General features: G+C 43.9%; 1 protein-coding gene and 1 pseudogene across 1 annotated transcript in view; one reads left to right on the top strand and one right to left on the bottom strand.

The window, feature by feature from the left end:
• The first annotated feature begins 6,567 nt into the window (after window positions 1-6,567).
• LOC138784183 (uncharacterized) overlaps window positions 6,568-23,007 on the top strand; it is a 29,772-nt gene continuing 13,332 nt past the window's right edge. The window contains exons 1-7 of the mRNA XM_069959694.1: window positions 6,568-6,638; window positions 6,728-7,028; window positions 7,389-7,446; window positions 7,629-7,775; window positions 12,089-12,143; window positions 12,958-13,173; window positions 17,945-18,104. Of these exons, the coding sequence (XP_069815795.1) occupies window positions 6,599-6,638; window positions 6,728-7,028; window positions 7,389-7,446; window positions 7,629-7,775; window positions 12,089-12,143; window positions 12,958-13,173; window positions 17,945-18,104 (977 nt within the window). The 5' untranslated portion in view covers window positions 6,568-6,598. The remainder of the gene's footprint in view (window positions 6,639-6,727; window positions 7,029-7,388; window positions 7,447-7,628; window positions 7,776-12,088; window positions 12,144-12,957; window positions 13,174-17,944; window positions 18,105-23,007) is intronic.
• LOC138784997 (U2 spliceosomal RNA) lies at window positions 19,244-19,416 on the bottom strand (annotated as a pseudogene).

The raw sequence follows: 23,007 nt of genomic DNA, 5'->3' as shown, positions 1-23,007 counted from the left end.
TTACTGCTCCTGGGCACCCAAGTGAGCCACAGCCCAGCCACCACTCTCAGAGCAGAAATCAGTGGTCAGGAACCTAGGCAACAAGCTGTCAACAGTATGGAGAAACTACTAAAGAAAGCAAAAAATATATTTTTTTTAATAGCTTTCTTTTGCATTCCCTATCACCTAACAAAAGTGTAGGTGATGGAAATGCCCCTTCCAATTCACTTCCATTTAAAAATCTCAAGTCTTCCAGCACTTATCAGCTGCTGTAGGTCCTACAGGAAGTAGTGTTTTTTTCCAGTCTGACAAGATGCTCTCTGCTGCCACCTCTGTCAGTGACAGGAACTAACAAAAAACAAAAGGTGCAACAGCAACCCACAGGTGCAATGGGCTTACCGTATATACTCCTCCCAGCGTACACACGGTAAACACCTGCTCCGTAGATATTAAAAATTAAAATATAATTTATTTTTATTTATTTTTTTAGAAAAGTGAGGATCTTAGCAAACTATTTGATCAAAAAGAGTGTACCATGTCGCCACGTTAAGGCGTCCTCGAGACATGGTCCCTACTCTAGCATTTTCACACTAGCAATGGCTTCTCCTGGGCTGAATAAGCCTACAACTGGCCAGATAGGAGCCAAATGTTCTCTTTATATAGCACCCTTGGGATATAGGTGGAGTGCAGGCCAACAGAAGGTAGGCACACCCCCCACATTCAACAGAGAAAAAGGAAAATTTGGCCGCACATCTATGACTCTGTTCACACTGCAGGTTGCACGCTGCTTGTGGCTTAAGTACAGACAAAAAACAAAAGGTGCAACAGCCTTTTTTTTCTAGTGACAGGAACTATCCAGAGCTGTAGCAAATTCTCATAGAAAACCTGTCCTGCTTTGGACAGCTCCTGTTATGAATAGAAGTAGCAGCGGAAAGCACTGTCAGACTGGAAAAAAAACACCACTTCCTGCAGGACATACAGAAGTAAATTGCAAATCGATACAACAAGTTGATTTGAAAGATTTTTTTTTCTCTCTGTAGTACCCTTTTAGGTTCATGTATTCATATAATTTTAGAAACTGAATACATTATTTTAGTGAAATGCTTACCATATAAACTTTGTAATTACAAAAAATATCTTTATTTTCTCATAAAGGAGAAGTCCGAGCAAGTGCTGGGGAGGATAAAAGTAATGACATACTCTTGCCTCCTCAGCTCCAGCGCTGGTGGCCGTGTACTGCTGCTCCGGTCCCCTGCTGCTTTCTGGTCTGAGCCGGGACCCGGGTCATGACGTACTGTATGCCCATCAGGGGCTGTAGCGGGTTCCTGACATGTGACGCCCCAGGTTCCCTCTTAGACCCAAAAGAGTCAGGGGCCGGAGCTGCAGGTTACCAGGACCAGTGCTGGAGCGGGGAAGGTGAGGGGTGAGAGTTACTTCTTTACGTCTATACAGGCAAAAGCTAAATTAATTCACTATAATGCACTTTGCTAAAGTTTTTACTTTAATGTTGCAATTTACAGGTTGTTCCACGTGACCTTTAAAATGTGACCTACTTGTGTTAAACCACATCATACAAAGAAAACAACAGAAACCATAATAAGCAAGCCTTGCAAAATGTGCAGTTACATCCTTTGATATTTAACTTTTTAATTGAAACACTCCAAAGTCCTTTAGTTATATCCTTAATCAGTACTGCTGCAAGTTCTAAAAAGTTATAGGGCTGGAAGCAGTATGACCCATTCACTGTGTAGTGGCCGGACCTGGTTACTGTTGCTGATAGATGTCCTAGACCAGCTCTTCTCAAACTTTTTCTACTGGAGCCTCACCCAACAGACCAAGGCCATGCCTGAACCTCACCTGACTGACCAAGAGGGTGCCTGGGCCTCGCCATCTGTGGTAAAAGTCCATTTAAAAGCCGAAAATAATGCTAGGACTACCTTTCACCTGTCTCCCAAGCTCTATATACTAATAAATTAAGTACAAAATAAATAGTAATGTTGCTAAAATAAAGATTTCTGCAAAAAGCAAAAGGACTGTGCAGATCAGTTACTTTTGTGAAAACTGACTCCTCAGCTGGGCCTCACCAACAACTAGGGGGCGCCTCACTGTTTGAGAAGCACTGTCCTAGACGATATGTATACTGTTCACCAGCATATGCATTTTGTTTTTAAATAATATAATACCTCCACACCAAAAAAACATTGTCCATAGGGGAACAGTGAGCTCTTTACTGAACCCAGCCCACTGTCGCTGTTAACTAAGATGATCTGTCCCAAGCGGTAGCCCCTAACTGGCCTATGTGCCCTACACTGACTAGGTGCAGGGCCCATCAGGAATATAGAATAATCCACAGTCAATATGAAAAAAAAAAACAGCTCGGTACAGATAAGCCACTGAAACATGAAATCCAAGAAACAAGCCAGGGGTTAAAACAGAGAGAGCAAAAACAGGAGCAAAGTCAAAGGGACAACAAAACTGATAAACAGGACAGAATCAAAATCCAGGGGCCATGGTCAGATAAGGTACAAGCTCAAAAATTCAGGAGATCAATTTAAATTTCCCTCCAAGTGTCACTATGAAGTGCTGGGCTGCCTGTGATTGGCTCAACTCTCTAGCATTACTAATAGGCTGCTGGACCGCAGCATCACTTGGCCCAGGCAGCCTAGCACACCGCCAGAGATTGGATGCAAGTCCGCCCCCTTGTGGTGTCCATGATGATGCAGTCCTACCTCCCATGCTGTGCAGGAGGTAAAGAGGACAGCGCAGGAGCTCGGGCAGGTAAATTCCTGACAGACATAATACTACTACAGGACATATATTTCCGCCACATCATGACCACTATCATTACCACCACACAGTGACTGGGTAATATCACTATACTGAAAGTGAATAAAAACCACTGTACATAGATACAATTCCCATATAGTTGTGATCCCAGCTCTAAACAGGCTCTGCAGGCAGTTTAAGAGTTTGCACTGCAGTTACATCCAGTCACTCACAGAGGGTGTCATTTTGGTGTTGTTCTGGCTCAGACCATAATAAAGAGTTCTTCAAACCATGACCATAATCTGTCAGACAAATATCTTTGGCTCTCTTCTAGTACTCCCTTTCCGGTGCCCTGTATTGTATGAATGAGTAGGTAAGTGGGATGGCAATAACCCCCCCCCCCCATGTTAGGTAGAAGCCTCTAGTCAGGGCTGTCTTACCCATTGGGCATGGTAGGCGGCTGCCCGGGGGCCCTTGCGTCCTAGGGGGCCCCTGCCTGCTGTCACAGCGGGCAGGGGCCCCCTAGGACGCAAGGGTCCCCGGGCAGCCGCCTCCCATGCCCAATGGATAAGACGGCCCTGCGCGCCCCCCCTTCCCCTTCTCTTGCGACCGCAAGCACTTTCTTGCTTGCGGTCGCAAGAGGAAATCCGGCCCCGGCTAATGCGTCGCTCCCCGGGGGATTCTCCGGGAGCGCACGCATCAGGAACCTCAGTGCGCGTCGCTGGGGCTTCCTGTACCGGAAGTCCCGGCCTGGGGCGCACACTGAGCTTCCGGATGTGTGCGCTCCCGGAGAATCCCCCGGGGAGCGACGCATCAGCCGGGGGCAGAAGAGGAGAGGAAGCAGCGACAAGGGAACGCTGGTAGGTGAGTTGGGTGTTTGTTTTTTTTATCTGCTGTGCAGGGGGGAGCCATCTATAAGGGGGGAAAACGGGGGAGCCATCTATAGGGGGGGATACAGGGGGGAGCCATCTATAGGGGGGATACAGGGGGAGCCATCTATAGGGGGGGATACAGGGGGGAGCCATCTATAGGGGGGATACAGGGGGGAGCCATCTATAGGGGGGATACAGGGGGGAGCCATCTATAGGTGGGATACAGGGGGAGCCATCTATAGGGGGGATACAGGGGGGAGCCATCTATGGGGGGGATACAGGGGGAGCCATCTATAGGGGGGATACAGGGGGGAGCCATCTATAGGGGGGATACAGGGGGGAGCCATCTATAGGGGGGATACAGGGGGAGCCATCTATAGGGGGGATAAAGGGGGGAGCCATCTATAGGGGGGGATACAGGGGGGAGCCATCTATACAAGGGGGGGATACAGGGGGAGCCATCTATAGGGGGGGATACAGGGGGGAGCCATCTATATGAGAGGGGGGGGATACAGGGGGGAGCCATCTATAGGGGGGGATACAGGGGGGAGCCATCTATACGAGGAGGGGATACAGGTGGGAGCCATCTATATGAGGGGGGGGGATACGGGGGGATACAGGGGGGAGCCATCTATACGAGGGGGGGATACAGGGGGGAGCCATCTATAGGGGGGGATACAGGGGGGAGCCATCTATGGGGGGGATACAGGGGGGAGCCATCTATAAGGGGGGAATACCGGGGAGCCATCTATAAGGGGGTAATACAGGGGGAGCCATCTATAAGGGGGTAATACAGGGGGGAGCCCTCTATAAGGGGGTAATACAGGGGGAGCCATCTATAAGGGGGTAATACAGGGGGAGCCATCTATACGGAGGGATACAGGGGGGAGCCATCTATAAGGGGGGGGATACAGGGGGAAGCCATCTATAAGGGGGTAATACAGGGGGAGCTATCTATAAGGGGCCAATACAGATGTGCAGTGTGTAGAGAGATGAGGATGGTGACAGAGTGTGGAGCCTAATATGTCTGTCTGGCAGATTCTGTGGATTCGTGGCTCGGAGAAGTTCTCATAACGGCACAGGCCAAATGGAAAAGAAGATGAAAAGGGAAGAACTCTGATCAGTCCCATGTGAGTTACTTGATGTATCTGCACTGTAATGTACTGTATATGGTGTACAGAACCTGTGTAGAGCTGGGTACATCTATATGACTGGATGAGGTGATAGTGATCTGTGTACAGTGGATTAGTCAGTAGCAGCGGTGGTGTTAGTCAGTATGCGGTGGTAATATTTGTTGCTTGTTATCTGGCATATATATAGAGAAGGGCAAAACAACATGTCTCATATAGACAGAGGAGCAACAACATGACTATTATATTATATATGAACCATGTTGTTTCCCTGTATTCTGTATACAGGGAAACAACATGGTTCATATATAATATAATAGTCATGTTGTTGCCCCTCTGTATATATGAGACATGTTGTTTTGCCCTTCTCTATATATAAGCCATGTTGTTTCCCTGTATATTGTATTATACAGTATACATACAGGGAGACAACATGGTTCTCATATATAATAGTCATGTTGTTGCCCCTCTGTCTATATGAGACATGTTGTTTTGCCCTTCTGTATATATATATATATAAGCCATGTTGTTTCCCTGTATATTGTATTATACAGTATACATACAGGGAGACAACATGGTTCTCATATATAATAGTCATGTTGTTGCCCCTCTGTATATATGAGACATGTTGCACTGGTGTGACAATAAACCCTGCAGATTGCTGTTGGAAGTGCTGTCTCCATTGCGTTTTTTGGATACTTTGAAGCCAACCTGGTCTGGTTTGGTGAGGCATGCACGCACGGTTATTTTTTGTTTTTGCGCTGCTGAAAGACTGTGTTGTGAATTAAAGTTTATGTTAACAATAATTTGTATTTTTTATTGTACGTAATTGTATTGGCTAGGAGCGGGGTTGCAAAGATGGGGGTTTTTGATGGCGGCGGCCGCGGGGGGTGGGGCCCAATTCGCACCTCTGCCCAGGGGCCCATAATGCTGTTAAGACGGCCCTGCCTCTAGTAGGTAGGTATTTCTTCATTAGGTGGAAGCATTAGGTAAAGCATGTTTGCAATTTACATTCTTTTTTTTTTTTAGTTGTCATGAAAAACAGCAGACTTTCTGTGTTCAGACTCTTTTTCTTCTTTCAAAGAGTCTAAACACAGAAAGTCCATCTGCATGCTAACAGAGAACGCAGTCATGTCATTGATGGACACATGGAGCCATGACACTCTGTACTGGCCAAGTGTTTAGTCTCTTTTTTTCAACAAGCATAAGACCAAAAAGCTGTCTTCATGAGACTGACTTGGATACAAGTAACCATAGCTTTGTTGTAAAGCATGAAGACTAAAAAAAAAAATAATCTACAGGGCCCTCTACCTCCCGTAGCAGAAGACCTACTTTTGTACGTACAATATGTAACTTGCTAAGCAGCTGGTGTAGCATGCTACAAAATGTATGTACAGGAAAGCTTACATTGTACAGCGTAGTAGTTTGGTGTTGACTTTGTAGACCAACCCTGATATTATGCCATCTTTCTGATGTTTGCTTCCCGATCCCCTCCAACTTTTTAACCGTTTCGTACTTCCCACTTCATTGTTTTGGGGTTTACTGCCTACATTTCCACAGGCTAATTGTGAATACATATGTCATTTAACAGAATTTGAATGTTACCCATCTGTGTTTAGAATGACACTTGTAAATTCACTGTGGGTTTGCAGTACATATGTGTCAGGTGCTCTGCCAAGCCGTGTGGTTGTTATTTGCGGCTTTGCTGAATGTGACAGAATTTCAAGGCTAACTTACAAAGATAACCAAATTGAAACATATAGTAAAAACATTTCATTGGCTAGAACACTTACTTGAAGATCAGCAAAAAGACACCAAGTGCAAGGGAACATCATTGAAAAGACAGTCAACATGATGCTGTATACTATACTTGTGGGTATTTTTTATACTGGTAGGTACAGTTTAGTATTTAATTTTTTTTACTAAATAATATATTATCATTATTAGAAGTACTTCTAATATTGTCAATCTTTTGCATAGTTTGCTGCCAGGAATTGAAGTCTCTTGTACGATCAATGGGAAAAACAGCTAAATTCACTTGTGGGGTTGATGGCATTCAAGTCATACATCAAGGTCTTCACTGGTATCACCAAGATAGCAGCAATGTGATTAAATGGTTACTGTTCTACAAACCTGGAAAGATGGAAGCTGTAGATGAATATAACACAAGGATATCCCTGGAAATTGCCTCAGAAAGTTCTTTCACTTTAAGTATTACCAACATTAAGCCCAAGGATGAAGGCATTTACTTCTGTGCAGCCTGGCAGAACACCACCGTCTTGTAACTACATTAGGAAATAATGCAATTTCCTTCTAAGGGTTCGCAATAATTTCTCCTGTGTTAGGCTATATTCACATGCTGTACAAACAACGGCCATTGTTTAATGCTACATATGGCTGGAAATAATGATTGTGATGATGGGGATGATGGCCTCACACTTAATTTATAGAAAATGGGTTACTTTATACATTCATGCATTATTGATGTGTGTACACTTATTATATTCTTTTATACCGGTATTTTGTATATTAGTTTTTTAAGCATTTGGCTGCTTTAGGCTAGAAACTTGCATGCCGTTTAGGGTTTATGCAGTTTTTTTTAGTAGATGCAGCCCTTTCTTTTTATTTCCCAATCCTTTAGAAATCTTGCACTGAATAAAAATAGCACCAAATACAACACTATGCAAACCCCATGGACAGTAATCCCTTGTCATAACTAGAGATGAGCGAGTCTACAGTAGGAACTAAGTAAAGTGCTTCATTACTATCAGGATTCTGCTCATTAGGCTGCAGGATTTGAAGACTTCTCCACTCACTGCCACTCCTCCCCAGGGGCTAGGGAAAGATTGATCCAGTCTCGGGAAACTTCTCAATTCCCCAGGACTGGATGCATCTTTTTCCAGAACACGGGGAGGACCAGAAGAAGTGGAGCAGCCCACAGCCTGATGAGCAGAAAGCCGATAGGAACAAAGAGCATCGCTTTGTTCCTACTCTAGACTCGCTGCTCATCTGTCATCATAACCTTTTAGTAACTCCTTGTGGCCTCTTATAATCACTTTGACATCTTTTTTTTAATAGGCCGATTGTAGCCATAGCGATAGAAATAGATATCTCAGACTATGACCACATTCACATGATCATGCGTAATGCATAGATATTTGTTCACTATTTATTTCATTTTTTGTTGCAGTATTATACCTATTTTAGCTACTCCTAGTGACATTAGTAAAACAAAGAAGTAAAGCAATAGAACAAATATAGACATAAACTAGCAAAAACAGGAAGTATTTTTTACATTAAATCCATTGATTTCTATGGCTAATTGATTTTAACATGCTGCATATTGCAAAATCCATCCACATAAAGGTCTGTATAAAGAAACAGAAATGTCAGAAAATAGTAAATGTCAATAAAATTTAAATGTCACCATGAAATGAAAAAAACAAACAAACAAAAAACAACAAAAACGGAAGTAATATGGCTCCAAAGTATGGAAGTGTGAAGACTTATGATTACAATCACTTTGCATGTGCAGGTGGAAAAAAAAAGAATGGATCTGCTTGGCAGCTAATATTGAAATCAGTGAGAGCATGAAAAAATCCCCTGAAAAAATGTGTAATTTGTAAGCTGTTTTAGAAGATGTTTTTTTCCAGGTGGTTTATACTTTTGGTCTTAAATACCTATGAGGACATACCTTAGTGGTTTGCACTGTTGTCTTGCATTGTTACTGATCAGACAACAGCTGTATGAAGGTAGGTTTCCGCTGAGTGTTCTGGTTTCTTCCCACAGTCCAAAATCAACAACCTCACTGAGGTTACACAGTAAGTCACAGTCATATTGAAGGAAGTCAGTGACAAGATAAGCATTGCTACGAGGGTCCCGATGACTTACGCTGACAGGCAGGGGTAAAACCCACCCAAACTGGAGACAAGAGTGGGGCTGTCTCTGGAAGAAAGTGGCAATGTTTTTGCATACCTGCCAACTGTCCCGAATCTGGAGGGACAGTCCCGGTTTTGGGGTCATGTCCCTCCGTCCCGGTACAGCCCCCATGTGTCCCGCCGCCCCCCGCACCTCACTTACACTGGCAGAGCAGGAGGCATCGGCTTCCTGCTCTGCAAAGACTCTTGTGGCCGAAGGCGTCATTCTGCCTCCGGCCACAAGAGGCCGCTCTCTCCCCCATAGCTCCCAGGGCCGGATTATCACAGCTCTGTGGTGCGCCCCCTATACAGTATCAATACCTGGCAGTGAGAGCTGGTGCCGGAGGAGGAGGCTGCCGGGGTCCAGGAAGGGGGCAGAACACATGACCTGCATCACCAGGGAGAGAAGAGCAGTGGTGAGTGCTCCGAGGATGGGGTGTCTGGGGGTTCTGTCAGGTGTCCCTCAGCAGTACATGGTGCTTATCCCCCCTCCTTCCCCTGCACTCAGTGACCCTGGGCTTGTCCCCCTGAACCTGCTTTTTTTTTTTCTCTCTCTCTCATCTATCTATCTATCTCCTATCTATCTAGGAGATAGATGATAGATAAATAGATAGATATAGATACTGTAGATAGATAGATAGGAGATAGATAGAAGATAGATAGATACTGTAGATAGATAGATAGGAGATAGATAGATAGATAAATAGATAGATAGATAGATACAGGGGCGTAACTACCACTATAGCAGCCATAGCGGCTGCTATGGGGCCCGCCGCATCAGGGGGCCCCATGGCCTGCTCTTGCAATACACTGGGCCCCCTGAGCCATCATCATTTGCAGCATCGGGTGGCCCTGCTGGTCTCCTGGGTTTTGCAAATGTCCATTTAACTGCAAGCACTCCTGACCAGAGCTAGCAGTTATGTAGTTATGACTTCACTTGACCGTTTAGTGGTCAGTCGGGGGTAGGGGCCCAATCAAAAGTTTGCTATGGGGCCCAGCCATTTCTAGTTACGCCCCTGGATGGATGGATGGATGGATAGATAGATAGATAGATAGATAGATAACAAATGTCAGCAGCACAAGCCATGATGTTGGTGCCAGCAAATTAAATCTTGACCAGAGACAGATGTCTATACCATACGGATACTTCACGGCACTCCAACTTCTATGTTGCAATAGAAGTGTTTATTCCATCAACGTGCAAAGCAATAACAAATAGTGCAGCACAGCAAACAGTCACAAACGTGACGCTTCGGCGAGTCAATCACCATCACCAATCACCATTTTTGAAAATGGCGATCGACTCACCAAAACATCGCGTTTATTTCTGATTTAGGGGCGTGTCTTGGGGTTTAGGGGTGTGTCTTTCGGTGGGGTTAGGGGCGTGTCCATGTCCCTCTTTCCTCTCAGCCAAAATTGGGAGGTATGGTTTTTGTAGTGCTGGATAGCCCTTTAATGTATGCTTGACAAAGGCTCATTGTGAGCTGAAACCTTGCTTGTATACTTGACTGCTCAATAACTACTTACGTTACGTGGAAGCTGTCGGTCCCTTCTTTTAACTCTTTTTTAACATGTTAAAAACGATGAGTTGTTATTTTGTCCTCTAAGTCTGATCTGACCAGAGGCTGCTAACTCCCTAGTATTAAACAGAGCAGTCGCAGTTTGGGAGATAACAATTGTGGGTTGCATATAGTCTTTTACAAGTTCAGCACAATTTGCAGATCCTACCGTAGTGACACAGTCTTTTAACATTAAGTCCAGCTTTACATAAATGCATACAGAATTACCTTTTTGGTAGTTTACAACATCCTCACTATGCAAGTGTCTGTATGTCTATGGAACTTTGCTGGTGAGAAATGGTACTAGATAAAGTTGAGCGAATCTACAGTATTAACGAAGCAAAGTGCTTCTTTAAACTTGGCCATTGGCTTGTCAGTCAGCTGCCTTTAAATGCTGGTCCGGGTGCCTGGAAAAGCTGAATGCAGTCCTGGAAGAAGTTTCCCAGGACTGCATACAGCTTTTCCCAGGCACCTGGAGCAGAGTTCAAAGGCAGCCAGCTGACTTTATACGCTGGTCACCTAACCTTTGGCAGTGAATCAACATTTTTTTTTTTATTTAGGTTATACATAAACCATATATTATGCATAAACCACACCATTACTGACCCACTGCCAAACCGGTCATGCTAAAGGATGTTGCAGGCAGTAGATCGCTCTCCACGGCGTCTCCAGACTATGTCACGTCTGTCACATGTTCAGTCTGAAGCTCTCCTCTGTGAAGAGCACAGGGTCGCCAATGTCGAATCTGCCAATCTTGGTGTTCTCTGGTAAATGCCAATCGCCCTCTACGGTGTTGGGCTGTAAGCACAACACCAACTTGTGGACGACAGGCCCTCATACCACCCTCATGGAGTTTGTTTGTGACAGTTTCAGCAGACACATGGATATTAGTCACCTGCTGGAGGTCATTTTGCAGAGCTCTGGTACTTTTCCTCCTTGCACAAAGGAGGAGGTAGTGGTCCTGCTGCTGGGGTTTTCCCTCCCTACAGCCCCCTCCACATCTCCTGGTATCTGCTCCATGCTCTGGACAATGTGCTGACAGACACAGCAAACCTTCTCTTGCCACAGCTTGCAGTGATGGGCCATCCTGGATGAGCTGCACTACCTGAGCATCTTCTGTGGGCTGTAGCCTCATGCTACCTCTATGGGTGAGAGCAATGACAATATGCAAAAGTGACCAAAAAGAACAGCCAAAAGGGATTAAAACAGAGAAATGGTCTGTGGTCACCACCTGCAGAATCTCTCCTTTATAGGGATTGTCCTGCTATTTGCCTACCATTTCTACATGTTAATTGTTCCATTTGCACAAAAGCAGGAGAAATTGATTCACCATCAGTGTTGCTTCCAAACTGGACATGGTGGTTTCATAAAGGTGCAATTGACTTAAAGTTATACTGTGTTGTTTAAGTGTTCCCTTTATTTTTTGAGCAGTGTAGGTGGGCTATAGAGCCAGCCCATTGTAATTACTGAATGGCCAAACAAGCTTTAAGGCTATCTCCTTACCCCCTTCAAATCCTGAAACATATTTGGCCATTCGGTTGTTACAATATTACAAATCCCTATGTGACAAGATTGTTTAGACAATTTCTGAATGATGAAGAAATTGATGCCATTGACCGGCCCTTATGTTGCCTAGAGCTAAATCACACTGATAAGTGCTGGAATTTTATGTTTCAGTGCATTCTATTCTTCCACAGACTGTCTAGGACCTCACTGATGCCCTGATCCAAGCTTGAGAGAATACCCCAGTGGTCCTGGGAGTGCATACAAGCACATGAATGCTCTGCACTCCCTTAAGAGTTGTCATGATAAAAGTCAAATTGCACCCTCCTGTCATTTTTTCCCTTTTACTTTATCTTTGGTAGGATTTGGAATCCAAATCTCCATTGCCAACCTCACCAAATTACATAATTTACAAAGGTAAGCATTTTAAATTTTCTACTGTGTAGAATAAAAGAAGAAAACCCAAGTCAGAAATGCATCCCCCCCCATCCCTCTTATCCTGTTATGACCCAGTGTATAGGGGAATGGGGAACTATTAGTTTTGCTTTTGCGCTTCATAGGAGTGCGATAAGATAACATAAGAGGGTTCCCTAAAGGTAATTTTCAGCAGTGCTGAAAGGCTGGCGGCATAATGAGTGCAGTGTTGATCAAACAAAGCACTTCGCTTCAGTGTTGTAACTGCTATTAGGGACTGTGTGATTATTATTACTATTATTATTAAGGTACTACATGTAACAATCGCTCTTTTATGGTCCGCACATCGTTCTTATAGAGTCCACACAACTCATATTTGTAGTGGTATCTTAGAATTTATAAATAAATTACTATAGAAGCACCATGTAAGATGCAGAGAGTCATCTTCTTACCAGTTGTAAAATAATAAAATGAATTTAACATTGTGTTATTTGTCCTATGAACATTGAGAAACACTTTTAAGTGTAATGATGATTGTGAATCTGGATAGTAGGTACATACCTCCAATAGACAGGAAATAGTGTCACTGTACTCTGTAGTCTGTACGGTATGAATCATACACGGCGAATTGGATTAACTGTTCATCAAGCAAATCTTCTTCAAGAGCAATGTTGTATCTGCCTGCCTTGATCTCTTTCCTTATAACATGTAAGTGCTTGCTTATCACATCAATTGTAACGTAAAATAATGACGCCTTAACAATGTGAAGAATGAATATACAGATATTTTATTCTAATCATTGACTTATTTCGTACAGATGCACAGGCGCAAGTAAGCATAGAACATGTACAGATTTCTCAAGTCAAGCGTGGAAATATAAAGGCAACAGCTCGTATAACTTGCCAGGTCACCAGTTCACAGTATGTTCATTGGTATGTTCAGAAACAAAATGAAGGATTGAAAAGGATTTTATATATGAATAATGACAAATTTACACATGAAGATGCCATTGACATAGAAAAGTATAAAGCCAGTAAGGCACTGGACACATACACTTTAATCATAAATCAATTAACAAATGAAGACAAAGGCACTTATTATTGTGCAGTCTGGATCTCAAGCTCCACATTTATACAAAGCCACAGGAGGGCTGAACAAATTGTCAAAGGACTATCACATGTCAGGGAAGCTAACAGATGTTGTTTATGTGGCCCCATACACCTGCACAGCTGCTACTATAACTACTGCATATATCCTTCTAGTTGGAAGTAGTTAAAGGGACAAATCTAACCTGCTGATAGCTCCCTATTGTCATGGGGAAAATACTGATTGCTTTACAACCCATTAATTTCTATGGTAAAATTCTCACAAATTCGCTCATTTTTTGCGGATCTGCAATGCAAAAAAAAAAAAGGACTCGTTTTAATGTGGTCTGCAATTGCGGTACGGGCACTCTAATAGAAGTCTCCGCAATTTATGAAGAGCAAATTACTAATCTGCAAAACAATTTGAAATTGCGGTCCCCATTTTTGTGACATCACCATTTAAGGTCCCCCTGGCAGTCATTTTAAGCAGGAAATAGCTGCACATGTGCACCAGGAGGCCACATTGGATGCAGAAAAGCTAATCCTGCTGATACGGGAGCGCAGATGACTTTGAGACAAGCAAGTGAAGAATTATAAGGATTCGTATATACATGTGTATTTCCACACCACTTGCTCCCTACTTTTCATGTACATGGAGCAGTATTCCCACAACCCCCACCCTCCCCACTTTGCATGCACATGGAGAAGTATAACCACAGCTCCCCCTCCTCTCTTTGCATGTACATGGAGCAGTATTACTACACTTCCCCCCTCCCCACTTTGCATGTACATGCTTCATGCTTATAACTGAAATATAGTGACCCTGAGCGTGACAGCTTCTTAACATGAATGTGCTTACCATCCAGTGCCCCAATGCAGTGAGGAAACTGCGCAGCTTCACTGAATCCCTTAGCAATTATGATCCAATCTTCTGGCGTGGTATGGTGTCACAGGTATTGCACACAATCATGCTGATGGTGGAAAGACTGAACAAAAACTCAAAATGCAGTGACGCAAATAAGTAACCAGAAATCTATGATAAATAAAAATTAGTGTTACGTTACAATCAATGCATACTAGGTACATAGGCACAACAATAAAACCATGTACTTACCCGATGGAAACGTTCCTGTAGGAAGATTGGTGTCTGCATATCTGTGTCCTGGTAGGTGAGTCCTGGATGAAGATCATTCAGCAGCCAATCAAACATGGATATCGACATTCTGCAGTAGCTGCAACTTTTTTCAGGGTGCTGCCGCAGATACCAGTAGACCTGGTTGAGGTGTCCTGCTCCTCATCCTGGTCATTCTTGACTCAGCTTCCAGTGAACGCTGAACAAAATGGGAGTATATGAGCCAGCAAACTAGAGCTCCAACCACAGGATCACGATACAAAAAGAACTCTGTTCTCCATGAAAAAAATTATAGAAACCGCAACTATATGAGCTGTGGATAACTGCTGTATTTTCCTCTCAGTAAACAGGATAGAAATGCCCCCAAGTCGACAAGTGGGCTTTTTTGGGGGGGGAGGGAGGTTGGCACAGCTAGTGGCATCATTTTTGCCAGCCCCCCTTTTACACAGATTACAATAAGGAGCACAATACTGATGCACTAAAGATTATATTTTGCTGATATTTTGAGGATTGCAAATACACTGAATAAGGCCATTTCCGTGCTGTTTTTACTTTCATCCAATATCTATTAAGGTTATTTGGAGCACTGAGGGCAGGGCTACTGCCCCCAGAGCATCAGTACTCCAAACAGCCTTACTAGAGGATTAAAATAAAAGACTTACCTTTATCCTCAGTGACCTTTGTGCAATCTGTCTAACCTGCTGATAGTTTCCCTTTTAAGTTGTCGGCTCACAGACTTGATATTGATGGCCTATCCTGAGGACTAGCCATCAATACTGCCATCTTGCACAGCTCAATAACATCTGTGGGAGGTATGAAGCCCCCCAACTAATTATTAAGGGTTGTGTGGGGAGCAGAAGACAGCTCAAGCCTTCTGTTTCCTGGTGCTCACTTCATTTCCACGTCTTGGAAGGGGGGGGGGGGGGGCAGTTGTCAAAGAACTTCCTGGTTTTGTTAGAATAACCCTGGTTATTCTGGCGACAAGGTGTGGTGACAAGGTCATATTAGTGCTCTCATTTCTAATATTGAGCCCCTGAGAGTCCTCTTCATGGTGCACAGCTATTTCTCATTCTTTCAATGTCAGGGGATGGGACCAGAGGTTGTTTGCCAGTAGTACACACAAAAATACACTTTGGAGGAGATTTATGAAAGGGTGTAAATATACACCTGGTGTAAACTGCCCACAGCAACCAATCACAGCTCCTCTTTTGTCCTACCAGAGCTGAAAGCTGAACTGTGATTGGTTGCTGTGGGCAGTTTACACCAGGTGTATATTTACACCCTTTCATAAATCTCCCCTTTTGGCTTTGGCTGTCTAGGCATGATGGGAATCGTACTTTTGCAAGAGCTTGAGGGCTGAAGTTTCACCATCTATAATATAAACAGCATTATAGATGACTTGTGGAGGAAGAAGGGGCAACTGATGCACTGGTTTCGCAATGTGCTATGTGAGCAGAATTTGACCCCTTCCTGTCATCCATACGGCTACATACATTTTAACTGCCGATGCAATAGCATAGGTTAGTATAAGCAATTTAATGATTTCTTATAAAAGTCCCCAAGGGGGACTTAAAAACATAAAATATCACCCCTCTCTTTACTATTTTACAAATAAAAATATATAAAAATGAAATAAAAAATAAAAGTATTTGGTATCGTAATGTGTGAAATTGTCAAAACTGTAAATAAAAGAGTTATGTGCACACTACAGAATCCGCACGTAGAACTTCAAGCGGATTCTGCCGCCGCGCCTCTGCTTGAAGTTCTGCCTGTCCCATAGGCTCCATTCTATGCTGGACATGCATGCATCAAAGACCTTTGGTCATAATAGGGTTAAAGACACATTAGATACGTATAATCACATCGTCCATTTAGTCTGCAGCCTAGTACCAGTATTATAGTCTAACCTGTGTCACAATGCAAAAGTCTAGTGGTGGTGACTGAACATACGCCACTGTGTACATGCTACACTTTTTTGCTGCCACAATGAGCAGACAGCAAAGGTACAGGAACATAGTCCAGAAAATAGTCAGGTCACAGAAGCCAAAGCGCCAGGAAAGCCAAATAACCAAAGGGCCAGATGGCCAGACGTCAGGGTACAAAAGCCAGGTTCAGGAAAAGCAAGAAAACTTGCACAGGGAAACACAGTACACTAAGCATGCTAGACTAAACTAGATTTAATAGCCAGCGAGGGGCAAATAGACTGGTGATGTTTTATAGGGGGTCAGGTCCAGAACTTAATTGGAACAGAGACCCAAAACCCAGGTTGACTGGGTGAAGGATAAGTGGAAAGGCAGAGTGTCAATCAAAAGCAAAAAAAGGTTAACTGTTAAATTGCCAGGGTGATCAAATCAGGAACAGATGGGTGTGGTAAGGAAATAAATTACTGAGGTAGAAGGAATAGGATAATGTTCAGACAAATGAAAAACATGAAAGAGACACAAATATCTGACAGTCTTGGCCACATACGAGCCGAGGGCTACGCTGAGCTCAACACAGGTATGCCAGGTGGTGACTAAGTATACACCACTGGATACTGTGCTACATTTTTTTGTTGACAGGAAAATACTCATGACTATCCAAAACTTATTAGTTATTTTCTGACTAGTGTTATCCCTTTCTGGAAAACAAACCCTCAAAAAATCATCTGTTATATATTATAGCACCAGTATTATACAGTCTAGCCAGTGTCAGTGTGACAGTCTTGTGGTACTGACTGAGTATACGCCTCTGTATACTGTGTTTCACTTTTTTGCTGACAATAGTATATGCACTACTGTCCTAAACGTGAAAACAGTTCTTCTTCTAACTAGTTATGCCTTTCATAGTGCGGCACTCCAGTGGTGGTGACTGAGTATATGGTACTGTATACTGTGAAATCAATGCTGTGTGTTGCAATCTAATAATAACAAAACATGGTCAAGACTAGTTAGAAGGAACAAGGACACAAGTGTGGTGAGTCATAGGCTGCTGCTGAAGCACTGCGAGAACGCAGCTTAGCCAGGATCCCCGACTTCGTCTCCCAGTTACGTAAACAGGTGATGACGTGGATGTCGAATAATACCTCCAGCAATTTGTCAACCACATAGGGGGGCATGCATCAAGCAGTGTACCTTGTGCTCATTAGCATTTTTTGGTGCATGTGTGATGTACATAGACCTTCGTCAAATGTACTAAACAGTGTAGTTGGGTGTATGTGTGACTATGACAGCTTGCGCCTGTTTTTTTCCTTTATGACTTATGTGGGCGTGGTTATTCTTAAGAATTTTCTTAGCTGTGATTTATCATGTGCGCATTTTGGAATATTCGCATATTTATTCACATCTGTACCAGGGTAGCGGAATTTTCTGAACTAAGGTCAATTCATAAATACCTGCAGTAAAATGCACAGCACCAGGGAAGCTATGGCAGGTGATTTATGAACCAACATGTGAATATTCATATAATCCAGTACACAGTGATAAAAATATTCGCAAAAAAAGTTGCAAATGATAAATGTCCCCGATAGTCTTTTGCGCTGTCCAATGCACCTAGCCACCGGACTGGAGGTGTCAATTCTCCTTTTGATCCCCCTTGCTCCCAACTAGGCTACTTAAAGCAACAGATTGAGTTCAACCTGGTAGACTCCCCAGAATTGTTCTTAGGTCCATTCTTTGATTTGGAAGCAATGCTTCAGGAGTCTCTGTATGAGGTTGTGTGCCCTGATGCCCAAACCTTTCACCTTCCTCTGTGTCAGGGTGAGGAAAGGTCTGTTGATGATAAGGTACAGTTTTGGTCACAAAGGTGATTGTTAGAACAGAAAGTAAGGTGGATGAATTGGGTGAGGATCTGGAATAGGAGGGCTTAGACGACGAGGTCACTAACCCCACGTGGGTCGCTGGTGAGACAACCGGACACAGAGGTTTAAAGGGAAAGGAATCTGCATCACCGCCACAGACTGGAAGAAAAAGTGGGGTGGCCAGAGGGAGAAGGTGGTTTAAAACAAGTGGTTGTGCAACTTCCCCGGAGCACCCCTTGGGGTTTTTAACCTTGTGGTTCAGCGTTTTCTAAAACCCTGGTTTCCCTGATCTGCTCTACAAGATGCATTTCGACTTAAAAAAAAATCTCTCACTGATTGGGTCACCCTGAAGACTGCAACAGCACTTTGGTTTGCCAGTTCACTGACTGTGTAATGCGGCCATGCACTGGATCTCCACATTCTACATGTTGGCCAAGGAGCAGCAGAGAACCATCAGGGAGTACCAGCTGCAACATGTCCATTAGTTTTCCAGTAATTGGCCAGACTTCATGAGGACTGAGCATGGAAGGCTGACATTTGTGAGGTTGTTACAAACTTGGAGGAGTTGACCTATATTGTGAGTGGCGATGCCACTAGTGTGAGTTTAACCATACAATTGCTCTCTATTGAAATGCTCATTGCAGTCCATTAAAGAAAAACTATGGTGAATTCTCAATGGTGCAGCCATATGTGAAAGCATGCTCTGGCCCCCAAATAATCCAAATTACACAGTTTGAGCGGCACCTACCTGCACCTACCTACCTTGCTGGCAAGCAACCAACCTACCTATCTCCTTGGTTGCCTGCCTGCAACTGAACTGCTAGCTTTTCTGTCAGCTGTATATGTCAGCACAGCCTAGATGACATCACCAGCCCTTTCCTGGCAGGCAGGCAAGTTGTTTGTTGCCATGGCAAAAGGGCTGCCAGAGACAAACAAGTGTTTACCAAACAAATTTTTATTAGCAATGCCAAGCCTTATATCTTGGGGTGCAGCTGTGCATACCACTTGGGGGGGGGGGTTTCTTGTAATGCCGTTTCAGGTGCAGCTGACTTTATTTGGAGGTGCGGCTGCACACCCTTGAGGGGTTCTGTTTTTAGGCAACACATCTGGGGGGTGCACTGAACCTGAAAGCACTGCTATGCCAGGTCAATGCCTGGTGAGGACAGAAGAAAGCTCTTTTACCATCTCCCTGTTCTAAAAATCCATTAATTATATGGTCCCCAGATAGGTGACGTATCAGATATTGAACTGATAAGAACAGATTTTTTTTGTATTATTGAGTCCGCCTCTGTCTGCCTGTCTCTGTCTACCTTTCTTTCTGTCTTCCTGTCTCGGTCTCTCTGCCTGCCTCTCCATCCATCCGTCTATATGATTATCTATGTATCTAATCTATGTATGGATAGCTACACATTGATAACTATTTATTAAAGAAAAACTATGGTAAATTCTCACCGATGCAGCCGTATGCAAAAGCATACACTGGCCCCCAAAGAATTCAAATTAAACGTTTTTTTTTATTATAAATTTCTTTTATTATTCCAAAAACAAAACCACTAACAGATACATTAACACATTATAAATAAAGAAGTCAGAGGAAATAGCATATACTATCATTCACACCCTCTCTAGTTGGTGTTACCTCCTTTTTAGTATATTCATTTGTTTGAAAACCAAGGCAAGGCTATCCAACAATTTCCATTCAACAGTTCCCAGAAGGCAGGTCTAGTTTCACCGGTCCTACACACCCTTTATTATATTACTGGACTCTATACCAACTTTATTCTGCCACCCTGCTCCTTGCCATATTCTACTTTAACTCTCAATGGGTGCCCCTTTTTATCAGATTACAAGAAGGGAAGAAGCGAAATTACCAAAACAGGGTCATCACCATCCATTCTTCAGATTCATTTCTCCACATCCCATTATATAAATATATATATATATATATATATATATATATATATATATATATACACCCTTTTTTTTCTCCTTTTTTCCTATATAACTTTTAGCCTCCCATTCATATTTCACCTTCTTGACCCAGGTCAAAGTTACAGGCCTCCCACCTGGACCCCCCTCGACCTATCGACGGGCAATCCTGATGAGTACCCCCAACTCTTCCCAGTCCACATCCATAAGGACCCCACCGTTCTCCGCTTAATTGCGGCCCACGTAGGGTACCTAACTGGAATTCCCATTCGACTCCACAGGTCCATATATAATGGAACCCCATGAGCCGAGCAGGTCCCCCAGTCCATACATTCTGAGGCTTCCCTATCTTTGTCTTTAGATTAGGTTATTGTGTACCCGCTCTTAATCATCATCAGATACTACTATCCATCATTCATACATCCTGTCATTCACATTCTACCCTGTTTACCACTCCGGCCCTCTCTTTCCCTTACCTACCTACTGCTACTTCCTACTATTTTCTGGGGCTTATGTCTCCTATTTAATTTCCCCTCATTTATATTAATATAAATCCGGTTCCACCAATCCTGCCCTCTGTTTACATCTATTACTTTAACCTTGCTTAATTCCTTTGTCCATAAACCTTCTGACTTCTTAATTCCCTCAAACTAAACCTTTTGTCAATAAGGATTACTGGCTGTTCACCTTCCTCAACCCCCAATACAGGGAGAAGTTCACTTATCTCCTTCCCCAAGAGGAAAGAAGTATGCAAGTCCCGCTATAACACAAGGCCCTGGTAAAGAAATTGCTCAAAGCCTTCCTATCTGGCAATACTACTGGCAGAGGACTTGGTTCCGACGAGGAGGGGAGATAAAGGGACCAGGCAGCATGGCAAACACTGGAAGGGGAACACTATCCAAGATGTGGAACATGTTTATGACTCCCAACCAGGATAAATCCACTGAAATGCATACTAGGATGTAATGGAGGGACAAGTTCTGGAAGATGGTGAGCTAGTATGTAGCGGACCGCACCAACATCCTCCCAGATCACTCTGCACCATACAACTATTGGGTGTCAAAGCTGGACATATGACATGAACTGGCTCTGTACCCCCTGGGGGGTCGTGGCCTGTCCTGCTGCTGGCGTGAGGGAATTTAGTGGTCATGGGGAGTATCATCACTGAAGAGCATACCTGCCTGTCAAATGAGAATGCGACAGGATGATATTATCAAGATAAATAAAGCGTAGGTTTCACCAGACTTCTCTGCACCAGTGTAAAGCAGCATACCGTAAAGCCAATTGTCTCTCGCCCACAAGGCTCCTACCCACAATTACAAGGAGGGTCACCAACAGGCTCTCACCCACAATTTTAATGACATTTTTTTACAGGGGTTTCCACTAGTCTTTTGTTCACAATTTTTTATGGGGGTCACCACCAGGCTCTCATCGACAATTTTTATAGGGATCAACAACAAATTCCATGGCCTCTTAAGAATACTGTATTATTATTTATCATTACTGCTCCACTGAATCGGAGGTGATATTTTGTGTACCTCCCACCTTTCATGTGCACCAGATGCATTAATGTGCGCCTCCCACCTTGCAAACACCCCTTTACCTATGTGGTCATCTACCATGTCTATCAATGTGTCAAAGTTCAGCGTTCAGTTTTCAATTTCAGTTTCTAATTCAATTTTAAATAAAATTTTTTATTTTAAGATAAAAATAAAACAACCAAAAGTACTTTTCAGGACTAGTAATCTCTCAGTGTCACTATACAGAGGTTATATACAGAGGTTATAACAAGTTTAAAAAGGGTCACACCAGGCTCTCTTGCACAATTTTTATGGGAGTCACCACCAAATTATATGGTACCTTAACAATAGTGTCAGGTGTCATGCTTCTAACAAATGTGGAATTTAAATTTCAAATTCAATTTAAAGTTTAATAAAAATTTAATTTTCAAATTAAAATTATTTTTATAGGGTAACACATAACTCTCTCCAAAAATTGTAAGAGGATTACACCAGGGTCATGCCCCCAATTTTTATGAAGGTCACCACCAAATTCCATGGCCTCTTAAAGGGGTATTCCCCCCCAAATTATTTTTGCATTAATACGCTGCCCACCCGTAGCTTTCCATCTTTCCCATATAAAGTTATTATGGATTCTGCACAGTTTTGCTGTTATCCAGCTGCATTCTCCCCCACGGATTGCAGAGAATCATCAGATCTCAGTCCAACCTGACACGCTCCCTGCTCCTGGCCTCCACCCTCCGTGTTGGCATCACGTGTCCTCAGTCCCAGCACAGTGAAGTGACTGAGAACACTGATGGGGTGGCTGCTGTTACAGAGGGAGACAGTGATCAGCGCAGCTGTGACAGCATCCCTCTCTAACAGCAGCCACCTGGTCACCCCCAGCCCAGAGCTCACCCCGTGTCCAGAGCCTCCCCGGCGCACCGTCCAGCACTCACCCACACAGGGCCGGCGTCAGCACGTGGCGTACTCGGGCAAGTGCCGGGGCCCACAGCCGCTCAAGGGGCCCCCCGGCACTTGCCCGAGCAATGAGCCACTGGATATCACCAGCAATGGGGCCCGCCGCATCCCCCGTACTCACTGTCGGCACGACAGTGAGTACGGGGGATGCGGCGGGCCACATTGCTGGCGACATCCGGGGGGTGTGGCGTTGCTGGGCGGATGCGACGTCCTCAATGACGTCCTGGGCTGGGCCTTCCTCCGCAGCGCTTCAGGACGTGATCCCCTCAGCAGGCGCAGAGCGATGACGTCATCGCGCCTGCTAGCGGATCCGTCCCTGAAGGGAGAAGCCAGGAAGAAGAGGACCGTCCCTTGGATTAGGTGAGTATGATTTTTTGTTTTGTGTTAAGGCAGAGCAGGGGGCATCTACTATGGGGCAGGGGCCATCTACTATGGGACAGGGTAGGGGTCATCTACTATGGGA

Source organism: Dendropsophus ebraccatus, chromosome 2, assembly GCF_027789765.1.
Source record: "Dendropsophus ebraccatus isolate aDenEbr1 chromosome 2, aDenEbr1.pat, whole genome shotgun sequence".
Taxonomy (NCBI): Eukaryota; Metazoa; Chordata; class Amphibia; order Anura; family Hylidae; genus Dendropsophus; species Dendropsophus ebraccatus.
This window is presented reverse-complemented; position numbering and strand designations above follow the sequence as displayed.